The sequence below is a fragment of the Leopardus geoffroyi genome, chromosome D4 (genome assembly GCF_018350155.1).
Source record: "Leopardus geoffroyi isolate Oge1 chromosome D4, O.geoffroyi_Oge1_pat1.0, whole genome shotgun sequence".
NCBI lineage: Eukaryota > Metazoa > Chordata > Mammalia > Carnivora > Felidae > Leopardus > Leopardus geoffroyi.
In genome coordinates this window covers 84,024,751-84,049,369 of record NC_059342.1, presented here as the reverse complement: position 1 = coordinate 84,049,369, position 24,619 = coordinate 84,024,751, and the positions used below count along the sequence as shown (strand labels likewise).

The window sequence follows — 24,619 nt, the reverse complement described above, 5'->3', positions numbered from 1 at the left end:
TTTTTGTTGTTTTGTTTTAGGAATGGTCAGAAAAAATGGATCAGCTTGAAAAGGTTAGTTCATCTTTTATTTTTGTCTCACTATGAATGTTGGCTTCTTGGGGCTTAGAAAATGGTTTCTCCAGTACCCAGTGTACAGATTGCTCTACCACCTCTTGGACTCAAGGTCCTGGATAATTAGACACTAACTTGAAAAGCTCATGCATTCTCCTTTCTGGATGGGCATGCTGGATATCTTTTGTTTTCCCCTTGCAATATCCGCTCCACCCCTCTCTTACCTTTCTCTGTGTACCTGAAGGCTGTTAGAAACTGCATCAGCAGGGCTCCTTTGCCCTCTGGCTTCCGATTGGGTTCTGCCAGTGGGGAACTCCAAAAGACCGACGGGCAGAAGAAGAGTGTGGTCGGAAGGCTTTTATTCCCCCAGCCTTCTCCGTGTGGGATCCATCCAGGTTGGTTGCATCCCATGACCAAAGGTCACAGCTTCAGTTGGATATCCCGGGGTCTCTTGGAATCTCCTCATCCCTTTGCCCCTTCATGCCCAACTGTTACTAGTGCATTATCTCTTTGGGTTTTCTTATCCCACCCACAGCTTTGAAAAGTCCCTTTATTAAACTCCTCTCAAAATACTCCATTTGCGACTGCCATCTGTTTCTGACTGGGGCCCTAATTGGCACTGTGGTAACATTAGGAATTCTTTTTGAAGAGGCAATGAGAAGCAGGGCATTTTTCAAGGCTCAGCGTTAAGTAGATAAGAGCACTTCTTGACTAAACACAGATGAGGAAAATTGATTACTTTAGCACCATAGCTTGTGTAACACTGTGTAGGTGCTTAACGTAATGTATTCCTGGCTCCCAGACATGAACAGGAAGATGAAGCTTCAAGCCTTCATCTTAGAAGGCTTGAAAAACATTTTAATTTCAAAATCGGCCCCCTTAGCCCAAATTATATGCCGCTACCTAATTCATTTTTTTGTTTTCATTGAATACTCCTAAGTTACTCTTCGTGGTAGAAAAATTATTTCTTAGACTGATTGATTCAGTTGCACAATATATTTACTGTTTATTTTATTAAACAGGTGAGTTTTATTGTTGCTACATTCTCGGGAGAAAACACCAAGTTAAACCAGCAATTTCGTGTGTCTGTTCTGTAGAAATCTGATTATCAAGCTATCAGTTAAAAAATGCTTGACCAGAATGCCTGGGTGGCTCAGTCAGTTAAGCTTCCGACTTGGGCTCAGGTCATGATCTCACAGTTCATGGGTTCGAGCCCCGAGTTGGGCTCTGTGCTGACAGCTCAGAGCCTGGAGCCTGCTTCAGATTCTGTCTCCCTCCCTCTACCCCTCCCCCTCTCACACTCTATCTCTTTCTCAAAAATATATATTAAAAAAAAATCTGAACGTGGTGTGAATGATAGTCTTCTTAAATATGGAGGTATGGGTTAGGTTCAAGTGTTCTAAACTCCAAAGATTGTAGCAATTGAAATTCTCATTGATTTCTTTTTAAATTATGGTACAGGGAGATACATGTAGGACTGAACTAAATAAAACCTACTTCCGCTCACTGGGGCGAGCCCCTACCCCCACTACTCCCCCGCCCAAGGAGGGATTGAGAAATATTTTAGACCCAGAAAGAGCAATGAGACATCTATGTAGGTCTTTGAAGCCTGTAATTTTTGGAAATGTTATTTTTAGACTGTTTTGATTTCTTTTCAATCAGGAATTGGAAACTGCAGTGGCAGGGTTTGTCCTTAAGAGAATCTATCTTGGGAAGCTGTTATTTAGTAGATTGTAACCTGCTGGCACCAATCACAGTCATGTCTAACTTTTGTTGATGTCCTAACTGAAATTGCTAACTGATACCAGTTCTACTTAAATGCATCTCATTTTTTCAGAGTATTCAGCCTTACTCTATAGGGATTCACACCATTCAGCCAGTTCGCTATGTCACTTGAAAATAGATGTGTAACATGGATATCTGTAATTTCTTTTTTTTTTTTTTTTTTTAATTTTGTTAACGTTTTTTTTTGAGACAGAGAGAGACAGAGCATGAACAGGGGAGGGTCAGAGAGAGAGGGAGACACAGAATCTGAAACAGGCTCCAGGCTCTGAGCTGTCAGCACACAGCCCGACACGGGGATCAAACTCATGGACCGAGAGATCATGACCTGAACCGAAGTCGGACGCTTAACCGACTGAGCCACCCAGGTGCCCCTCTGTAATTCCTGATCAAACTTAAGAACTTTAAAGTGTTAAGTAATGGTTGCTCTTGTTCCCTTTATTCACAGGTGTCATTTAAAACATTTGTTTTTAGGGGCGCCTGAGTGGCGCAGTTAAGCGTCCGACTTCAACCAGGTCACGATCTCACGGTCCGTGAGTTCGAGCCCCACGTCAGGCTCTGGGCTGATGGCTCAGAGCCTGGAGCCTGTTTCCGATTCTGTGTCTCCCTCTCTCTCTGCCCCTCCCCCGTTCATGCTCTGTCTCTCTCTGTCCCCAAAAAAAATAAATAAATAAAACGTTGAAAAAAAATAAAACATTTGTTTTTGGGGGGCACCTGGCTGGCTTAGAGCGTGTAACTCTGGATCTCGGGGTCATGAGTTTGAGCCCCATACTGGCTGTAAAGTTTACTTAAAAAAAGAAGAAGAATTTTTTTTTAAAAAACATATTTATTTTTAACTTAAATTTGTAGATAAGGCCATTTTGGTCCTATCACTGTAAAGCTTACCATTATCTAAAATTGTCTACTGACAAGAGATTTTTTTAATGGTGTTTATTTATTAAGGATTTTGCTGGGGGTACTTGGCCAGCTCAGTCGGAGGAGGGTGTGACTCTTCATCTCCGAGTCACAAGTTTAAGCTCCATGTTGGGTATAGAGAATACTTAAAATCTTAGGGGAAAAATCTCCCGAATAAAAATAAAAACATTGTGTAGATTAAAAAAAAAAAAATCTGCTTATATAATATGGATTTCTGGTGTCTTAATTGCCTGAGATGATGTCTTCTTCCTCTAAATAGGAGAAAAGGTTTCTGGCAGCTCAATTACAGGAAATGAAGAACCAGAGTTTGAATCTTTTCCAAAGGAGGGATGAAATGGATGAATTAGAGGGGTTCCAGCAGCAGGAACTAAGTAAAGTAAAGCACATGGTACGCATTTTTGTTTCCATAGCTAAATACTGAATAGATAATTAATTACTCCGGTTTTACTAGTCCTCACTCTCTAATGACTGAGAAACATACCCTAGTAGTCTTTGATATTAATCATATTTGTATGTTTTTCAATTTATTATAATGGGAAGGTTCTGTTTGAAATGTGTTCCCTTTTTCTTTCTTTTTTTACTACTGGGCATTTAAGTCCCCTTATAAGCTCACAAAAATGTTATAAAGTTTGGCTTGTTGATCCCTATTTTTAAAAATATGTCTTAGTAGTATTTCTTCGTAGTGGCCTAATGAAATTTTATATCTTTGTATCAGCTTTTAAAAAAAGAGGAAAGTCTGGGGAAAATGGAGAAAGAGTTGGAGGCGCGAACCAGAGAACTTACTCACGTCCAGGAAGAGTTGATGACCTCCAATCAGATGTCTTCAGACTTAAGCCAGAAGCTAGAAGAATTGCAGAGACGCTACTCAGCGCTGGAAGAACAGAGGTTCTTGCTTGGTCTGTGGGGCCCATGGGAAGCGGTGTTAGTGTAGCTCTGGCTAAGCTCGCCTGCCTTTCCCCACTATTCATTGCAACACTTTCTGATCTCAGTTCTGGCAAAGGCTTCTGGATTGTCCTTACCAGCCCAGGGCTCAGGACCCTCTACCTCCCCCACCCAAAACCTTTATTCCCCTTCACCTGCCTAAGCTCAGCTTCCAAGCCTACCAAGCAATTAAGTATGTTTTTGTTTCTAAGCTATTGAGTAACCAAAGGCAGACTGGGATTTTTTGCTTAAACCTGGGTGGGATTTTTCTCTTTGGGCTTCTACTTCAGAAAGAGCCAAGGAGTCTTCTCCATTGATAATCTTCACGTGGCTAACGTTTGCAGCCCTGACATATAAAGAGCCATCTGTATTTTTCCTGTCAGAAAGTGTCCTTTAGATGAGATTTCCAAATGTGTTTATTGTCTGCTTTCTTTCAATGAAGGGATCATGTGACAGCTTCAAAAACAGGTGCAGAAAATAAGATCGCAGCCCTGGAGCAAAAGGAACAAGAGCTCCAAGTATCCATTCAGCAGCTTTCCATGGATTTGCAGAAGGTAAGTAGAGTACTAGTTGCAGATCCAGGTTGCTAGGATTCATGAATGGGGTAGAAACTAAATCTGTCAGAAATTGCAGTCTCAGGGCGGCTGCTGAAGCTTCTATTTCTCATGCTGTCTGCACTGCCCTACTTCCTGGTCTAGCCAGGGTACATTCCCATGTAAGTGGCCACATGGCTGAACAAAGGTTGCTTAACAGAAGAGGTCAGTATTGTACTGGCAGGAATTCTCAAAGCACACGATTTGATCTCACATTTGTTCTAAAGTACTACATGGTGGACCTGAAGCATAAGAAGATGTAACCGTCATGGATGGTGGGGCCTAATGCAGTTTGTTCAGAGTGATAGTCATTACACTTCATTTGTTCATTTGGCCAACATTTATTGCCTTCCTATTACAGGCGTGTGCTAAGCTTGAGACTATAAAGAAGAAGAATAAAAAATATTATTATTGACTATAGAGTAGTGTTTCTCAGTGGTATGTTTCTTCTCATCATTTTGAATAGAATAATTGTATGATTGTCCCTTGCATTGCAGGACATTTAGCTTTCTGGCCCCTGGGTTCTTAATGCCAGCAGCATCCTTCAGGCATTGACAATCCAGCCCTTCCCATCATATGACAGAACATCCCCTGGCAGGTGGTACCACAGACTCTACCCTCATCCCTTGAGAACTGCTAATCTCAAGTGCAACAAAGACTTAACAGCATCTATTTGTGTAAATAGGAGTCTTCGCATACCTACAGATACCCAAATGGAACCTGAGAGAGGTTATATACTTTGTTCAAGAATTCAAAACTAAGTCACAATAAGTGACAAAGCTGGATTCTAACCCAAGTCTTACTCCAAAACTCATGCTTGTGCTACTGGACTTTGTTGCCTCACCCAGTAAACAGACCTTACATAAATGAATGGGTGTGATATAAGGTCTCTACCCTCAGTGAACTGAAAATCTAGAGACTTAGTGTTTTCTCTCAGGAACTTACAGTTTCATTATAGAACTCAAACCTCCTGTGACCACAAGAAAAGAAATTCTCAACTCAGCAAGTCCCAAATAAGTGACATAGGTTTTCCATTGCAAAAGATAGGCCATAGGGAGAGTATGTGTTTCCAGCACAGGAGTCAAGGAACAATTCCTGGAGGAACTGGAATTTCAAAGATGGGTAGTACAGCAGGAGGCAGAGAAAGCAGAAGGGCACAGAACATATGGGAGTACCGGAGATAACACACAAATTTTGGGACTCAAGAGACACTTTGATAACAGTTAGGACCATCTGTCCATTTCAGGGGCGGCTGGGTGGCTCAGTTGGTTGAGTGTCTGACTTCGGCTAGGGTCGTGATCTCACGTTGAGCTTAGGTCCCACATCGGGCTCTGTGCTGACAGCTTAGAGACTGGAGCCTGCTTAGGATTTTGCATCTCTCTGCTCCTCTCCCACTTGCTCTCTCTCTCTCTCTCTCTCTCTCTCTCAAAAATAAACATTTAAAAAAATCCATCCATTTCATAATTGGAAAAACTAATTTTTTAGATTGTGGTTATACTAATAAGTTCTCTCATTCATTCTAAAAATACGATTTGAGCCTTACTGTGTGCCAGGTTCAGTGCTCTGTGCTGAGTGTTAGAAACAGTGTAATGAACAGGGGCGCCTGACTGGCTCAGTCAGTGAAATGTGTGGCTCTTGATCTCAGGTTGTGGGTTCAAGCCACGCGGTGGGTGTAGAGATTACTTAAAAATAAAATCTTTAAAAAAAGAAACACCGTGGTGAGCAAGACAGATACCGCACTTGCCTTTGTGGAACTTCTAGTCTAGAGGGGAAGTCAGATGTTAATCGGTAATATATACATAAATATATAATTACAAACCCTGATGCATGCGGTGAAGCAAAACTACAGGATATTGTGGCATCTTTTAATGGCATCAGATTAGCCTTGGGGGTCAACAAGTATTTCCTTTGAGGAAGTAACACTTCAGCTGCGGAGGGGGAGAGACAGTGGGAGAGAATTTTAAGCAAGGAGCAGTATGAACCAGAAACCCAGAAACCTTGAGGCAGGAAAAGGATTAGCACATTCAGGGAACTGGAAGAAAGAACACAGAGGAGAATGGATTGATTTAGGAGGAAATGTTGAGTGGGCGTCCATTTAGGAAGCTCTTACACCTGTTCAGGCATAACATGGTGGCTTTGATAAGAGTGGTGGTGAAGAGAATGGACTAGACATTTTATGAAACAGTGAGGACACTGACCTACTTGCTACTGCAATGGATGCAGAAGAGGAGCAAGAGAAAAGTTTTGGTGATGGTTTCGGGTTTCTGGAGTGATCAACTGAGTGGCTGATAGTGTCAATCATTGGGCTAAGAGCACCAGAGGAAGGACAGTTTTATCATGAAGATCATGAGTTTGGAGTCCATTGTTTTGTTTATCATTATTGAATAGATGTAACATTTACAAAGATAAGTAAGGTGGAGAGTATAACAAGTTAGTGAACCCCTATGTAGCTAACCCCCGGGTTAAAAAGAGTAATATGTTTATCTTTGAGGTTCCCCATGTGCTATTCACTGTTCCATCCCATTCCTTTTTCTTTTTTTTTTTAATTTAATTTTTTTTAAGTTGACTTATTTATTTTGAGAGAGAGAGACACAGTGAGGAAGGGAGGGCAGAAAGAGGGAGAGACAGAACCCCAAGCAGGCTCTGCGCTGTCAGTGCTGAGACTGATGTAGGGCTCGAACCCAGAAACTGTGAGATCATGACCTGAACCAAGATAGAGTAGGACGCTTAACCAACTGAACCATCCAGGCACCCCTACTTTTTCTAAGTAAACACTATCTAGAAACTTCCATTTGTTTATAGAACAATGGAAGAAACTTCCATTTTGTTTTATAATTTTACCATTATTTTATCCCTAAACAGTATATATCTTCTTTTGTTTCTCATGCATGTTAAAATTATATAAATCATCGTGTAGGTATTCTTCTAAACCTTGTTTTTTGTGCTCAACATTGTGTTCCTAAAAAACTTTCATATGGGTACATGCTGCTATAACTTGTTCTTTTCTCAGCTACATATTATGAAGTTACCAAAATTTATCCATCTTATTGACAGTCAACATTGGGGTATTTCTGGTCTTTTGCTCTTACATACAAGGCTGCTATGAGCTTTCATCCACCTGTGCAGGTTATTCTAGGGCGTATTTAAGATACGGAAAGTTTGGGGGTTTTTGGCTGGCTCAGTCAGTGGAACATGCCACACATTGGGTGTAGAGATTATGGGACATCTTAAGGGACATGTGGGTAGCTCAGTTGGTTAAGCATTCGACTTCATCTCAGGTCATGGTCTCACAGTTCGTGAGTTCAAGCTCCTCATCAGACTCTGTGCTGACAGCGCGGAGCCTGCTTGGGATTCTCTCCCTCTCTCTCTGCTCCTCCCCTCCTTGTTCTCTCTCTCTTTTTCTCCCTCTCCCCCTCCCTCTCTCTCTCTCTCTCTCTCTCTCTCTCTCTTTCAAAATGAACTTAAAAATATTTTTTAAAAAATTACTTTTTGTATTTGTTGCTGGCCTATAGAAATATTATTTTTGTATATTGTTTTGTACAACTTATTAGCTCTTATTAAGCTTAATAATTAACGTACAGATGTTTTCTAGTTTCTTAAATAGCAGTCATCTGTGAATAATGATGGTTTTGTTTGTTTCAAATTCTTATACCTTTTATTTCTTTGTCTTACTCTGTTATTTGTTTTCTTATTGTTGAATTGTAAGAGTTTCTTTTACATTTTGGATAGCACTTCTTTATCAGATGTGTCTTTTGCAAATATTTTCTCTAGTCTGTGGCTTGATTTCTTATTCTCTTGACATTGTCTTTAGCAGAGTAGACATCTCTAATGTTGATGAAGTCTGTTTATCAATTATTTCTTTCATGCATCACACCCTTGGTGGTATATTTAACAAATAATTGCTATCCCCATGGTCATCTAGGTTTTCTCCTTGTGTTATCTTCTATGAGTTTTATAGTTTTAAGTTTGACATTTATATCTGTGATACAATTTGAGTTAATTTTTATGAAGGTTGTAAGGTTTCTATGTCTAGATTCATTTTTTTTCATATGGATGTCCCATTTGTTCCAGCACCATTTGCTGAAGAGGCTGTCTTTGCTTTATTGTATTGCCTTTGCTTCTTTGTCAAAGATCAGTCAAGTTATTTATGGGCATCTATTTCTGGGCTCTCTATTCTGTTTCATTGATCTATTCTTTTTTTTTTTTAATTTTTTAAAAAATGTTTTTATTTATTTTTGAGACAGAGACAGAGCACAAGCAGGGGAAGGGCAGAGAGAGAGAGAGAGAGACACACAGAATCTGAAGCAGGCTCCAGGCTCTGAGCTGTCAGCACAGAGCCCGACGCAGGGCTCGAACTCACGGGCTGTGAGATCATGACCTGAGCTGAAGTCAGACGCTTAACCAACTGAGCCACCCAGGCGCCCCAATTTGTTCTTTTACCAATATCATCCTGTCTTGATTATTGTAGTTTCATAGTAAGTCTTGAAGTCGGGTAGCATCAGTCTTCCAACTTTGTTCTTCTCCTTCAGTATTGTGTTGGCTCTATTGTGGGTCTTTTGCATCTCCATATAAATTTTAAAATCATTTTGTTGATATCCATAAAATAACTTGCTGGGATTTTGGTTGGTATTGCATTGAATCTATAGGTCAAGTTGGGAAGAATTGATATCTTAACAATATTGAGTCTTCCTATCCATTAAAATGGACTCTCATTCCATTTATTTAGTTCTGTTTTGTTTTTTTACTTCATCAAAGTTTTGTAGTTTTTCTCATATAGGTCTTGTACATATTTTATTAGACTTATACCTGAGTATTTCATTTTAGGGTGCTAATGTAAATGGTATTGTGTTTTTAATTTCAGATTCCACTTTTTTATTGTTGGTACATAGAAAAGCAGTTGACTTTTGTATAACAACCTTGTATCCTGCAAGCATTCTATAATCACTTGTTATTTCTGGGAGGGTTTTTTTTTTTTGCCAGTTTATTTGGATTTTCTACATTAATGATCATGTCTTCTACTAACAAAGACAGTTTTGTTTTCCTTACCAATCTATGTACTTATATCCCCTCTTCTTGCCTTATTACATTAGCAAGGACTTTTTTTATTTTTTTTTAACATTAGCAAGGACTTCTAATACAATGTTGGAAAGGACTAATGAGAGGGAACATCCTTGCCTTATACCTGATCTTAGTGGAAAAGCTTTGAGTTTCTCATCATTAAGTATAATGTTAGCTGTAACATATAAGGTGTTGAGGGCCTGAAATAAAGCAGCCAGAGTGGAGGGGAGGATCCATGTAGGATATGGCACACAAGAAGACTAAACAGATTGTAACTGATTCTTTTTCTGTCCCTAATTTTGCCTAACACCAAAACTTGTTTGGTCTTTGGTTTTCTCTATAAAGAGTCACCTATATATCTCAAGTTCATATTGATATGTAGTAGAATGAGTATCGGCTTTGGCTTCAGAAGACCTGAGTTTGAATCTTTAATTTCACAATAAGGTGTGCGCTTTTGGGCTATTTTCTAAGCTTCAGTTTCCTTATAAATGGACACAGTGAAGGGTGGTCATAAGGACCAGGGATGATGGGAAGTGCTTACTCATGTTCTGCAGACTATAGCTGCCACTGCTGCACTCTGCTATACTTTCTGATTATTGCATTATTAGTAAAAGACCCCTCATGATTGGTCGTCATGGCCAAACTGTTTTTTCTTTCTCTCTCTCCCTCTGGCCAGACATCTGAGTCACAGACGTGGGAGTTGTCTTTACCTCTTTTCCCAGCTTTATGGTCATGCTGAACTTGTCCGGCACCTCTTTGCATGTGCTGTTCTTTACCCAGAATGCTTGTTCCTCTTTCACCCCCCTTCTACCTGATCTGGATATGCCTGATGTGATTTCCCCCGTTAATCCCTCCTTTCTCTGATATCTCATAGCACCTTATATGTCCCTCTGTTGCAGTATGATTGTATTGTTTTATAATTGATTGCATGTATATGTGTCTTCACCAGCCACCATCTGTGGATCAGGAACTGTGTCTGGTTGTATCCTCAGAAGGCAACATACGGTATAGACTTGATAAAAGTTTATTGAACTATGGAACCTTGAATCCATGCTTCAAACTTCTCCTCTACTACCTATGCCATCACCCCTGTGAGAATGTAGAATGGCAAGTGTTTCTTCCTAAAACCCTAAGCCCAAGTTGCCACATTTTATTCTGAGGAGAGATTGACTGGGTTCCAAGCTGAACATGAAAGTCTGTAGCTTGAAATGGAGCAACAGAAGCATTAAGTAGGGGATTTTGAGGAAGCAGAGTATCCGTGAGGATGTACAAGTCTTCATAGTAAGATGTTGATGCTGTACGAACTTTTTTTGAAGAGAGGAGAATGGGCAACCTCAGTGAATACAAGGACCACTAGGGATCTAAGAACTTGTGTGTTCAAAGTTTCCTGGATCCTCTGTTGAACCAAGTCCCAACCCGTTGCCACCACCACTAACTACCATCATTGCTAAAGGGATAGACTGAAAGGAGGATAGCTGTTGGTTTGGGGCTAGGGTGTGAGATGCACAATGGATCTGCCCTGGTGCCTGTGCTGGGAGGCCAGGGTGAATGTCATCCTGTGTTTTAGAAGTTCTCTCTTAGGCCTTCATTAAGGCAGCTATGTTGGCATCATTACTCCTTCATCCAGCCCCATGTGTCCAGAAACATTGTTCTCTTTGGTCGTTTGTAGAGCTTATGGGGTCCTTCTTGAGTGGGATTAGCTCTGCCAAGTTTGGCATGTGAGCTAAAATTGTTGTGGGCCCTATTGGACTCTAGATTAATAGGATTAAACGTGTGCTTGATGAGAGTAAAAGGTTGTACATCATGACAGTATAATCTGATTGTCTTAAAAAGAAGGCGCATCTTCTCAGCGTCCTGGGTGCATTCCACTAAGGGAATAGCCTTGTTCCTTCCCGCATTGTCAATTGCTTACGTTGTATGAACGATTGATTACCTCTTGCGGTGCTCAGTCTGAACCAGTGCCTGGGTGGTGCTGGCTCCTGATCTTGCATCTTCTGTGTCCCTTTTCAAGGAAGATATCTTGGCTGTTTGTTCTTCTGAGAGGCAGTTGAGAACAGAATTTCGGGGAAACGTAATGATCCAAGAGGAGACAGGAAGTGGGAGAGGGGTCATAGAGTAACGTAATCTCTGCTTTCACTTGCAGGCCACTGCTGATACTCAAGAAAAAGAAAAACTCATCACACACTTGCAGGAGAAAGTTTCATCCTTGGAGAAGAGACTAGAGCAGAACCTGTCAGGAGAAGAACACGTGCACGAGCTCCTGAAAGAGGTAGCTGGCTCTGTTAGGGCAGCCACTGCTGGGAAGGGAATGGTAACACCGGAGATTTCATGCAGTCACAGAGCTGCAGGGCCAGAGTCCACAAGCAGCCGGGTGGGAGAGCGCTCCCTCCAACTTTTGATTGTCCTGCTTCCAGCAAAAACATCCCTGTCACCCATGTGTACCATGCTTCATTCAGAGATGCTTGTGAATGAACAGCATCCCTCCCAATCGCCAATAAACTCCACCGGTGATATATGCCACTTGGGCTATCTTATCTTACCGCCCTGTTCTCTTCCACCCTTTTGCACTTTCCGGTGGCCAAGGAAAATTTTTACCATCTGCCTGTGGTGTGAACAAGAATGGCCTTCAGCAGTGAGGGGACTCTCCTTCGCTGAGGGAGGCTGTTGAGCAGACTGGCCTTTTGCCCAGTGGTGTAGGTGAACTCACTTTCTCATCAGGCCTGAGCCCACTGTCTGCCCATATCCTACCCCTCCTTCCCTTTCTATCCCAGTGACTGGCCTCACCATGACAAAGGTGGCACGGCCAAGACCTTGGGCCCAGATTAGACCCTCCCTGTCTGTCTGCACTTAGTTTCAACTAAATATCTCCATCTCCACTGCCACCGTCATCCTTCAGGGCTTCCAGTTGCTCTAGCTGAGTTCATATCGGAAGTCTCCAGCCTGCCCTACCCAAAATAAGTCTGTCCTTCACCCCTGACAGTCTTCCACGCTCCCTGCCTAACTGATATTCCTGACCGCCTCATTCCCTTAACCATTTTCCCCAGCTCCCCTACAGTCTACAAGTGTGTATACCCTGGGTTCTGGAGTGTATTGATTTCTAGAATCAGACTGTGTAGGTTTGTGTCTTGCCTGTTCTACTTACCAGTTTGTGACTTAGAGCAAGTAACTTCATCTCTTTGTGTTTGTTTTCTCCTCTTTGAAATAGGGTTGATAATTGTACCAAACAAATAGAATTGTTGTTAGGGTTCAAGGAGTTACAGTATATGAAGTGCTCAGAATGAAGCTCTAGAACATAAGTCTCAGTGTATTTCAGCTGGTAATATTATAATCATTATTGTTGTGCCATCATCATCATTATAAAGCTTAGTGTGCATAGGAGTTACTTGGGGAGTTTTTTTAAAGTGTATATTCCTGCCCACAGATAGCCTGTTTTCAGTAGGCCAGCTGTAAACCTCCAAGTTTAACAGCCAGGTACCCCTCCGCCAATCAGGTTAGTCTAATGCCAGTGTTTGGACAGCCCCACTTTAAAATATATTGCCTACAGGGGTGCCTGGGTGGCTCAAGGTTGCTTAAGCATCTGACTTCAGCTCAGGTCACGATCTCATGGTTTGTGAGTTCGAGCCCCACGTTGGGCTCTCTGCTCTCAGCACAGAGCCTGCTTCGGATCCTGTGTCCCCCTCTCTGCCCCTCTGCAGCTCGTTCTCTCTTAAAATACATAAATACACTTAAAAAAAAATACATTGCCTGCAAAATTAAATTCAGTCTCCTTTCTGCAGCATAAAAAGCTTCTCATCATCTGGTCCTTTGCCTGACTTTCTCGTTTTGTTTCTTTTTTTTTTTTTTTTTTTTTTTTAATTTTTTTTTTTTTTTTTCAATGTTTATTTATTTTTGGGACAGAGAGAGACAGAGCATGAACGGGGTAGGGGCAGAGAGAGAGGGAGACACAGAATCGGAAACAGGCTCCAGGCTCTGAGCCATCAGCCCAGAGCCCGACGCGGGGCTCGAACTCCCGGACCGCGAGATCGTGACCTGGCTGAAGTCGGACGCTTAACCGACTGCGCCACCCAGGCGCCCCTCTCGTTTTGTTTCTTGACCTGAATCCACCATTGCTTTAGCTTTTTGGAAGTTGTAGTTCCCTGAGTGTCCCAGGCTATTTCACTGACCTTCCCTCTGCCTGGGTGCTCCCTCCCACCCCTGGCCACCTGTGAATTAGGAAGCCACCCACTTTCCTGAGGCGGCGAGTGTCCTGCACAGGGCACCTCTGTGGGTACTTACTGCACTCTGTAATCTTTTTGTTAGTCTTTTGCCCCAGCCTCAAGGACTAAGGACTGTGTCAAATTTATTGCATACTTTTTTTTATTAAATTTTAATGCTTATTTATTTTTGAGAGAGAGAGAGAGCACGAGCCGGGGAGGGGCAGAGGGAGAGAGAGAGAGAGAGAGAGAGAGAGGGAGACACAAAATCCGAAGCAGGCTCCAGGCTCTGAGCTGTCAGCACAGAGCTCGACACGGGGCTCGAACTCAGGAACAGCGAGATCATGACCTAGGCCAAAGTCGGATGCTTAACTGAGCCACCCAGGAGCCCCTCTGTGTATACTTTATGTAATGTGAAATTTATCTCAGTCAGCCCTTATTTTTGTTAATGCATTTGTGTCCTTTGTGTCTTGCACAAATCACAGTATATTGTAGGTATCGGTGAGTATTTATTCAGTGGGAAAATGACTATTTTCTTATACTCTTCCTTCAACTTACAGAAAACAGTTGCTGAGCAGAATTTGGAGGATACCAGACAGCAGCTCTTGGCAGCCAGAAGCAGCCAGGCCAAGGCCATGGACATCCTGGAGACTCGGGTACTAACCTCACTCTTAGTGATTCCCATGTCTGGGTGGTAACCTGGTTGGATGACGTGGTTGTGGGAGAATCCCCTGGGGTCAGAGGTTTTCTTTTCTTTTCTTTTGTAATGTTTATTTTTGATAGAGAGAGTGTGAGCAAGGAGGGGCAGAGAGAGAGGGAAACACAGAATCTGAAGCAGGCTTCAGGCTCTGAGCTGTGAGCACAGAGCCCGACACGGGGTTCAAACCCATGAACCGCAAGGTCATGACCCGAGTGGAAGTCAGACGCTCAACTGACTGAGCCACCCAAGCACCCCAAAGGTTTTCTTTTAAAGGGACTGTTTTGGATCTTACTTACACATGGTTGAGTTAGTCATTTTCTTCATTCTTGCCACATTGCCACCGTTGTTCCACACAAAATTGTTCTCGTTTATTCATTCCCTTTTATCCCCAGTCCCTTCCTTCCCACAGGAAACCATTCTAATGTGGTTAATAGAGATCCTTTTGTTGTTGGGTTACCTTAAAATTGGTGGCCTTGTTTTGTGTGCATGTGTGTTAATTTATGTGAGTGATGTAGTTCCACATCGACTGTTCCTTTCACCCACTCCATCTTCTGGCTGTGTCCACTGGATTGCGCTCACTACACCACATTGCAGTCATCTGCCAGGCGCTGGACGTCCAGATTGCCACCTTCTTCCTGTCACCACAGAATACATGGCAGCAAATAGCTCTGTCCTTGTCGCCTTGAGGGTAGAGAACGCATATGACCTAACGTGACTAAGTAGGACAGGAATGTTCCTATAAGGGCTGCGCTTGGCTCTACTCCCCCAGCATGCTTGAAGGGGTCCTATACCTGCTTTGCTGCCTTTTCCAGCCATCTATTTATGTGTTTATTTTGCCAGTTTAATGGCGTGCGAAATGGTGGAAAGGGTAAGGGATCTCTGCGGAGCCTCTTTCTTAAGGGCACTAATCCCGTCCTGAGGGCGGAACCCTCAGGACTTGAGCGCCTCACCTCCCAAAGGCATCACCTAAACACCTCACCTCCCAAAGGCATCATCACCTCCTGTCACCATCACATCAGACATTAGATTTTCAACATGAATTTGGGGGACACAAACATTCAGACTATCACAAATGCTTAGCTCATTAAAAAAAATTTTTTTGGGGGCGCCTGGGTGGCGCAGTCGGTTAAGCGTCCGACTTCAGCCAGGTCACGATCTCGCGGTCCGTGAGTTCGAGCCCCGCGTCGGGCTCTGGGCTGATGGCTCAGAGCCTGGAGCCTGTTTCCGATTCTGTGTCTCCCTCTCTCTCTGCCCCTCCCCCGTTCATGCTCTGTCTCTCTCTGTCCCAAAAATAAATAAACGTTGAAAAAAAAAAAAAAAAAAATTAAAAAAAAAAAAAAAAAAAAAAATTTTTTTGGGGGGCGCCTGGGTGGCTCAGTCGGTTAAGCCTCCAACTTCGGCTCAGGTCACGATCTCGTGGTATGTGAGTTCGAGCCCCGCGTTGGGCTCTGTGCTGACTGCTCGGAGCCTGGAGCCTGTTTCAGATTCTGTGTCTCCCTCTCTCTCTGACCCTCCCCCTTTCATGCTCTGTCTCTCTCTGTCTCAAAAATATTTTTGAGAGACACAGACAGAGATAGAATACAAGCTGGGGGAGGGCAGACAGAGAGGGAGACACAGAATCTGAAGCAGGCTCCAGGCTCTGAGCTGCCAACACAGAGCCTGATGCGGGGCCCAAACTCACGAGCCATGAGATCATGACCTGAGCCGAAGTGGGATGCTCAACCGACTGAGCCACCCAGGCGCCTGCTTAACTCATTTTAAAAATCTTATTTCCTGATAAAAATATTCAAAGGTGTATTTTTCTCAGCACAGCTTTGTTTGCTTTATTAGAATTCATTTCTATTTCTGAATTTCTATTTTTTATTGCAATAAAATACGTGACATAAAATTTACCATTTCAATATAGTTTCTAGCGTACAATTAGTGGCATTAAGCACATTCAGACTGTCGTGTATCCACCACCACCGTCCGTGTCCAGAACTTTTTCATCGTCTCAAACTGAAATTGTCTGCATTGAATACTAACTTCCCATTCTCTCCCACCCCCAGTCCCTGGCAGCCACCATTCTACTTACTTTCTATTCCTATAAATTTGACTACTGTAGAAACCTCATAGTAGTGGAATCTTACGATATTTGTCCTTTTGTGTCTGGCTAATTTCATTTAACATATGGCCTCAAGGTTCATTCATGTTGTAGCATGTGTCTGAATTTCATTCCTTTTTGAGGCCAAATAAGCCAGGGTTTTGTTTTGTTTTGTTTCAGTTTTTTTATTTTAAGTAAACTCCGTGCCATGGAGGCTCAAACTCATGACCCCAAGATCAAGAGTCACATGCCCTCCTGCCTGAGCCAGCCAGGTGCCCTGAGGCTGAATAAGCCTTTTTAAAAAAGGCTTTCATTCTTTTTTATGTCTGTACCACATTTTGTTTATCTATTCATTTGTCGACGGACATTTGGGTTATTTCCACCTTTTGGCTATTGTGAATAATGAACATTAGTGTAGTGCTGTGAACAAGGTTTTTGTGTGAGCTTTTACTTTGATTTCTGTTGGGTTTCTGTCTAGGAGTGGAATTCCCAGGTCATATGATAACTCTGTGCTGAACCTCTTGTGGATCTGAATCTTTCTGGAACTCTGCCTCTAAATTGGGACCTGAGTAGATCCTTTCTGAATTCAGGAGTTTAAAAAGCTAGGTTTCAGTTCTGGCTCTACCATTAATAAAATTTGTGATATTGGACAAGTAACGCTATTCTCATCGGTGGAAATAATGCTGTTCTCAGGGAGTTGTTGCAGTTAAATCTTACATGTGAATATGTTTAAGGAGCCGTGAGACCTAAAAATATCCTCCGCCCATTGGGTACCTACCTCTCCGTGACAAAGCTGCAATCTTCCTTGTGTTTGTTTTCACAATAAGCTTCCTCAAGGTCAAATGTTATTCAGCGAACAAGAGGACTTTATAAGGGAAATTGGCAAAGACAGCTCAAATCAGATAAAAATGGCCCGTTGGAAGATCTGGCTCTGCGGACAGGGTGTCGTCCCATCTGTGGGGCCGGCCTAGCGTCCTAGTGCCGTGCCGGGTACACAGTCAGACTCGGTTGACGTCTGTAGAATGAGTGAAAGTTTGTACGGTGAGCAGTCATCCCACTTCCTGGAATCTGTCGTAAGGAAGTGGCTCAAACCAGGTCAAAAACTGTCGAGTGAAGACGTTAACTGTCTCAGACAGGAAAGCGGGAAACAACGTGAGCGCCAGCACAGGAGGCAGTGGGTCAGTAGATTGTGAAACGTCCCTTAAGGAAATAATCCAGGTTCTCAAGGCTACATTGAAACACAAAAGGAAACTTGAGTGAAGAGGAAAAATACAAAGTTTGCCTAGAATTATTTTTTTTAAAAAAAGTCACAAGGGGCGCCTGGGTGGCTCAGTCGGTTGGGCAGCCGACTTCGGCTCAGGTCATGATCTCGCAGTCTGTGAGTTCGAGCCCCGCGTCGGGCTCTGTGCTGACAGCTCAGAGCCTGGAGCCTGCTTCGGATTCTGTATCTCCCTCTCTCTGACCCTCCCTCGTTCATGCTCTGTCTCTCTCTGTCTCAAAAATAAACATAAAAAAAAAAATTTTTTTTTTTTTAAATAATAAAAAAAATAAATAAATAAAAAATAAAAAATAAAAAAAGTCACAAAAATAGACTGGAGGAAAAGAATGGTAGAATAGTGGTAATGATATTTAAACGGATTTGATTTTGAAAGCCATTTGTTCCCACCCTGTGACTTCTTCTGAATGAAGACGCTCCTTTTCCCCCTTAGGTGCAAGAGCTCGAGCACAGCTTGCAGGCTTCTGAGGAGAAGCTGAAGCACAGTGGTGACGTTGTGGCGGCTCAGGAAGCTCAGATTCGGGAGCTTGTAAGTGGTGGTTGTGGCTGCTGGGCTCTAGGCCCTTGATGCTTGCTTGCCCTTTACGCCTTTGTAGTCACCCCAGACTCACCTCGGTGAGATGCTAGGACCTGACCTCAGATACACTTGTTGAACTGGGTGTGAGCAGAAGGGCAGCTGTGGTAGAGGGAGTCCGGACGCACTACGTACTGAAGGATCTGAGTTACCCAAGGAGGGAGGGACTGGCCAATTGCCATCTGATGGCTGGCCATGGGGCCCGGCCTAGTTCTGGGACTATTAGAGGCGGTAACTCTGCCGGCAGTCAGACCTCAGCTTGCGGCCAGGACTGAGGAGAACTTGGCAAGGGGTTTGGCCAACTATTGCAGCCCCAGGTGGGGTGTTGAGTTAGGAGCTAGAGAAACGAAAGCATTATTTATTGTATGTTGGCCGTGCCAGTCACTGTGCCAGTCACTGTGCAAAGTATGCTGCACGTGTTGTATTTAGTCCTTGCTATAGACCTAAAAAGTATGTACTATTCTCATTCCCTAGAGGAAGCTGGTTCAGAAAGACTGGGTCACTAACCCAGGGGTCATGGTCTCCCTGCTGGTAAATGGCAGAACCCGCATCTTTCTTCAGTCAGAGCCCTTGTTCGTCGTCACTGTACTATACAGACCGTCCATGATTTATAATGGCTCAACTTAAGGATTTTCAGCTTTATGAGATGAGAAATCAGTACGCACTGAGTAGAAACCATACTTCAAATTGTGAAGTTTGAGCTTCTCCTGGGCTAAAGGTGTGCGATACAATATTCTTCCTTGATACCAGACTGTGGTGGGGAGCCGCAGCCCCTGGGCAGACTTTCTGTTTGTCACTTTCAGTGCAGTATTCAGTAAATTACAGGAGATATCCAACACTTTAATATAAAACAGACTTAGCCCAATTGTAGGCTAATGTAAGTGTACTGAACATGCATTTATTTATTTATTTATTTATTTTATTTTATTTTATTTTGAAGTAATCCCTACATCCAGCATGGGGCTTGTACTCACAACCCTGAGATCAAGAGTCACGTGCTCCACCAACTGAGCCAGCCAGGTGGCCCTTTTTTTTTTTTTTTTTTTAAAGTAGCCTAGACTACTTTATTAATTTGTTAATTTTATCTATTTATCTTAGAAAATGCACGTGAGCAGGGGAGGGGCAGAGAAAGAAGGAGACAGAGAATCCAAAGCAGGCTCTGTGCTATCAGTGCAAAGCCCGATGTGGGGCTCAGACTCACAAATCGAATCACAAATTGAATGACCAAGCTGAAATCAGTCATTCAACCAACTGAGCCACTCAGCCACCCGTGGCCTAGCCTACTCTAAATGCTCAGAACTGGGGTACCTGGCTGGCTCAGGCCGCAGAGCATGCAACTCGTGATCTTGGGGTTGTGAGTTCAAGCTCTACATTGGGTGTGGAGATTACTTAAAAATAAAATCTTTAAAAAGTAAAGTAGGCTAGGCTGAGCTATGATGCTTGTTTTGACTTAATACCTTCAACTTACAGTGAGATTGTCGGATTGTAACCCCGTCATAAATTGAGGAAGATACATATTGCCTCCCCAAGAAAAGCCTCAGCCATAGAGGGCAGTACCAAGTAGGGTGAAGGAGGGCTGTATCTTAGGACTGACTGGTGCCCTAAGCTGTCCTCCCAGCACCAAGACCAGTCCCAGACTCTAGCTCCTGAATAGGCCAGGGGTGCCCGGCAGGGCTGCAGGTGGAGACCTCAGCAGCGCCCAGGCCAGAGAGCAGGAAGGAGAGTTGTTTCCACTGGACACCCATCTTTGGGTCACCAAGGGACAGAACGGATGAGGTCCTCACTGTCACCATGAATACTGTCCTCTGCAGGCCGCCGCAAACAAGGAGAGCAGCCAGGCACAGCAGCAGGTCCTTGCCCTGGAACGGCAGTGCATGGAGCGCGTCCACACACTGGAGGCCCAGCTCGCTGCCCTGGAGAGCGCCCGGGTGGCCGACCAGACCGCCGCAGAGCGGGAGGTGGTACGTGAGGAAAGGAGTGAGCTTTGTGAGCACCAGGTTCACACGTTGCTGGGCCACCGGGTTGTTGACAGGAAGAAGACCAGCCTCCCTCTCAACAGAGAACCACTTTTTGGAGCAGTTTTTATCTTTCCATCGAGACACCTGCTCATGAGAATGGATGTAAAAAGGCTGCTTTTTATAAAACCCCAAACAGATGGGTTTTCTTTTCTTCTGGGCTGCGCAAGGACTTGTGCTTCCTGACCAATCCTGTCAGCCTCCTCCCCTCTTTCTGCAGTGTTCTTGTTCCTCCCTCATGGCTTCTCCCTCTCTCTGATTCCTCACCGTCAGAGTCAAGTGCCATATTTCTTCTCGTGAGGAGGGTAGCTGAGAATTTTCCATTCTCCTCTCCCACCCCTGCAGGGACACAGGAGGTGGGGTGCATTTGTAAAGGTTCCATGTCTGTAGGACTGTGCCCAGGGGAAATAGGGAAACGCCCTTTTCGTTTTATGTATACTTTTCTTAATTTGCAGAGAGAACTGGAGCAAGAAAATGCAGCCCTTAAAGAAAGTAAGAATGAATGTGAACGTTCTTTGCAACACCACCAACTTGAACTAAAGAAGCTCAAGGTATTTATCTAACGGCGTCCATGTGTTACAGCAGTGGCCCATCTTTTATACGTGTATTGGGAGCAGCCCAGTGAAAGTCCTGTACTCAGAGTGGAGAAGGCGTGAACTGGCATTTGTTCAACAGTCCCTTAGACATTTGTTAGAAATCTCACCTCATTAAGTCCTGTCGTGATCCAGGGTGGGAGGAGGAATTATGCTCACTGTGCAATTAACGTCATTGAGGCTCCACGTATAAGTAATTCGTCTGAGTTCCATAGTTAGTTCCAGGTGGTGCCGGTCTGACTTCATGCATCCAGCCCTTCCTCTGTGTCATCGTCAGCAGCTTCCTGAAAGTCATGCTGTCAAACCACTGGTGGTGTTGATCTTTCCAGCGAGATTAGCAAAACAAGGGCTTAACTTGTCGTAAGGACCCCATCTGTTTATGTCGGAGACCACATGTAGAGATGAGAAACAGTCTGCTGGATTGTTACCCTTTCCCTTCTGAGAACTTGATTCTTTAATCAGATTCTTTAATCAGACGTTGCCCCCTTCACTCCCTGGACGTAACTGGATGCAGAGAGTTTCTGCCACTTCCTTACAGGCCTCCAGCCTCCTCTGGCCCCGTTCGTAAGAGCCCTTAGATGATGGATCTTTGCAGTACTTGCCCAACTTGGTCACGACACAAAGATCTTGTGGATATTTTGGCAGAGACCTTCTCTGAGAACACCCAAAGCTGCGGGTCTGCATTAAGTAAGCTTTCAGTAATAGTCTCTGCTAAGTTAGGTGCTAATGATGTAGTGCTGTATCGTGGGAAACGTGTACTTTGGTGGCAGATATTTTTTCATGCGTTCCTTCAGCAAACAGTGGAGTACCTGTGGGCTCTAGTGTAGGTGCTGGCATGTGGCATTGAGCAAAACAGGCAGAATTTCCCCCCGGTGGCGCTTGTAACTAGATAATGAACAACTGATAAATAGTCGTAAGTGCAGTGCAGAAAGTAAAGCGTGAAGGACAAAGAGGAGAGAGGAGAGGGCTCGAAGGTGGAGGTTAGGGAGGGCTTCCGTGATATTTGAGCAAAAGCTCTGAGTCATGAGAAGGGGCCAGCAATGTGAATGTTTGGGAAGGAAATATTCCAGAAGAAATAGCAAATAGAGGGGACAAAACAGAAGAGACTCCTAAATATGGAGAACAAACTGAGGGTTCTGGGAGGGGTTGTGGGAGGGGGGATGGGCTAAATGGTAAGGGGCACTAAGGAATCTACTTCTGAAATCATTGTTGCACTATATGCTAAGTAATTTGGATGTAAATTTTAAAAAATTAAAAATTAAAAAAAAAGAAATAGCAAATAGAAAAGCTCTGAGGCAGGGACGCCTGGGTGGCTCAGTCGGTTGTGTGTCCGATTTTGGCTCAGGTCATGATCTCACGGTTCCTGCATCGGGCTCTGTGCTGACAGCTCAGAGCCTGGAGCCTGCTTCAGATTCTGTGTCTCCCTCTCTCTCTGCCCCTCCCCTACTTGCACTCTGTCTCACTCTCTGTCTCTCTGTCTCTCTCAAAAATAAACATTAAAAAAAATTAAAAAACAAAAGAAAAACTTTGAGGCAGAAAAAACACTTAGTTCAGAAAACAGCACCAAGGCCAGTGTGGCTGCTGCTCAGTGGGCTCAGGGAGAAGAGGAGAGGAGCCAGGCAAGCAGACTTTGGGAGTTTTAAGCAAAGAAGTGATGGGAGAAGTCTTAAAATCATTATTCTGGTTCTTTGTGGAGCATGTTCTGGAAAGGAGGCAAGTACAGAAGCAGGAAGTCCTGTTCAGAGGCTCAGATATTACATTGCTTACCATGTTTAAAGGCATAAAAGACAAAATCACAAATTTCAGCAGAGATTTGGAAACTGTACTAAATGGAAGCAGTTTTTTAAAAAAAAATTTTTTTTTTTCAACGTTTATTTATTTTTTTGGGGACAGAGAGAGACAGAGCATGAACAGGGGAGGGGCAGAGAGAGAGGGAGACACAGAATCGGAAACAGGCTCCAGGCTCTGAGCCATCAGCCCAGAGCCTGACGCGGGGCTCGAACTCACGGACCGCGAGATCGTGACCTGGCTGAAGTCGGAGGCTTAACCGACTGCGCCACCCAGGCGCCCCTGGAAGCAGTTTTAAAAGGGAAACAAATTAGAGTGTGGGAGCTGGAAAGTGTAGAGCTGAGACCCCAATGCAGTAGGCACCCAAAAGGCACAAGGAAACTTTGGAGGGTAATGAGTATTTTCACGGTTGTTATTGTGGTGATGGTTTCACCATAAGCCATCACATTCCACACTTAAAATATGCGCAGCATAGGGGCGCCTGGGTGGCGCAGTCGGTTGAGCGTCCGACTTCAGCCAGGTCACGATCTCGCGGTCCGGGAGTTCGAGCCCCGCGTCGGGCTCTGGGCTGATGGCTCAGAGCCTGGAGCCTGTTTCGGATTCTGTGTCTCCCTCTCTCTCTGCCCCTCCCCCGTTCATGCTCTGTCTCTCTCTGTCCCAAAAATAAATAAACGTTGAAAAAAAAAAAAAATATATGCGCAGCATAGGGTCAGTTATACTTCAGGAAGGTTGTTTTAAAAAATAATATGTTTAACAACAGATTAGCACTCATAAGAGAATTAGACAGAAGAAAAGGCAGAATGAAATACAGAAAAAACATGAAAAAAGACAGGACGCTGCAAGATGTTTGATCACCTGTCAGTGGGGGGCCCAGAAGGGAATGCAAATGTGAGGTCGAAGCAATTATTGAAGCAACAGTAGCTGAGAATTTTCCAAATAGCTGAAAGCTGTCAGTTCACAGGTACAGGTGTGAGAATTCTTACAAATCCAAATGGGATAAATGTTATTTTTCCTTTTTCTTTAAGTTTATTATTATTTTTTTTTTTTGGTTTTTTTTTTTCTCTGTTTTTTTGAGAGAGAGAGAGACAGACAGAATGCAAGCTGGGGAGGGGCAGAGGAAGAAGGAGACACAGGATCTGAAGCAGGCTCCAGGCTCTGAGCTGTCAGCACAGAGCCCAACGCGGGGCTCGAACTCATGAACCTGGGCCCAAGTCGGGTGCTCAACTGACTAAGCCACCCAGGCACCCCTAAGTTTATTTTTTTTTAGTAATCTCTACACCTGATGTAGGGCTCAAATTCATGACCCCCCAAGATCAAGAGTCACATACTCTTCCAACTGAGCCAGGCAGGCTCTCCCAAGATAAGTTTTGAAGTCTGTACCTGGACACAGCATGGTAGTAGAACTATAAAAACCAGTAAAACAGAAATGAGGAGTGGAAACCAATTTGACCATAAATTTCATATTAAAAAAAAACAAAAAAACAAAAAAAAACCCAGAAACGAGGAATTAGTCACCAACAGATTTGCCCTAAAGGAAGTGCTAGAGAGCATCATTCAGGTGGAGGAAGATTCTAGATAGGAGGACAGAAGATAAAAGGCAATAAGAAAGAATAAAGGTACACAAAAAGAACCAGAAGATCTGTCCTACAGTGTGTCCATCACGGTCCAGTCAGGATAAAGGAACCAGACCCATTTATTGAAGTGAGAATTCGTGATCTCATGTAAAGTTTTTAGTCCAGCACTGAAACAGGCAAAAGATACTGTGAAGGTAGCCACTGCAGAAACAGCTACAACTAAGGGAACAAAGCAAAGAAGGTTGAATTATTAAACTTAGGAATTAAGACAAAGGGCCCCACAGGTCTGGCACTTGGGCCTCTGAGCAGGGGACGCTGTTGAGCGGGCGCTGGTGTGCCGGGGCGGGGGGGGGACAGGGCAGCCAGTGAAATCAGCCCCGGGGGCTGGGGAACCTGCAGAGCGGATGCAGATGCGGCTGCGGGAAGAAAGTGCCTTCTTGCCACCGCCAGGGCAGTGCAGACTGCTCACAGAAGCGGACAGGAAGGAGCAAGGCTTTTCCT

General features: G+C 43.8%; 1 protein-coding gene across 2 annotated transcripts in view; it reads left to right on the top strand.

Annotated features, from left to right (window-relative positions):
- GOLGA1 (golgin A1) overlaps positions 1-24,619 on the top strand; it is a 48,969-nt gene that overhangs the window by 12,624 nt on the left and 11,726 nt on the right. For both annotated transcript variants that reach the window (XM_045467331.1, XM_045467333.1), the window contains 9 exons: positions 21-53; positions 3,010-3,138; positions 3,466-3,635; positions 4,114-4,225; positions 11,466-11,591; positions 14,076-14,171; positions 18,008-18,103; positions 19,960-20,109; positions 20,619-20,714. In XM_045467331.1, the coding sequence (XP_045323287.1) occupies positions 21-53; positions 3,010-3,138; positions 3,466-3,635; positions 4,114-4,225; positions 11,466-11,591; positions 14,076-14,171; positions 18,008-18,103; positions 19,960-20,109; positions 20,619-20,714 (1,008 nt within the window). The remainder of the gene's footprint in view (positions 1-20; positions 54-3,009; positions 3,139-3,465; positions 3,636-4,113; positions 4,226-11,465; positions 11,592-14,075; positions 14,172-18,007; positions 18,104-19,959; positions 20,110-20,618; positions 20,715-24,619) is intronic.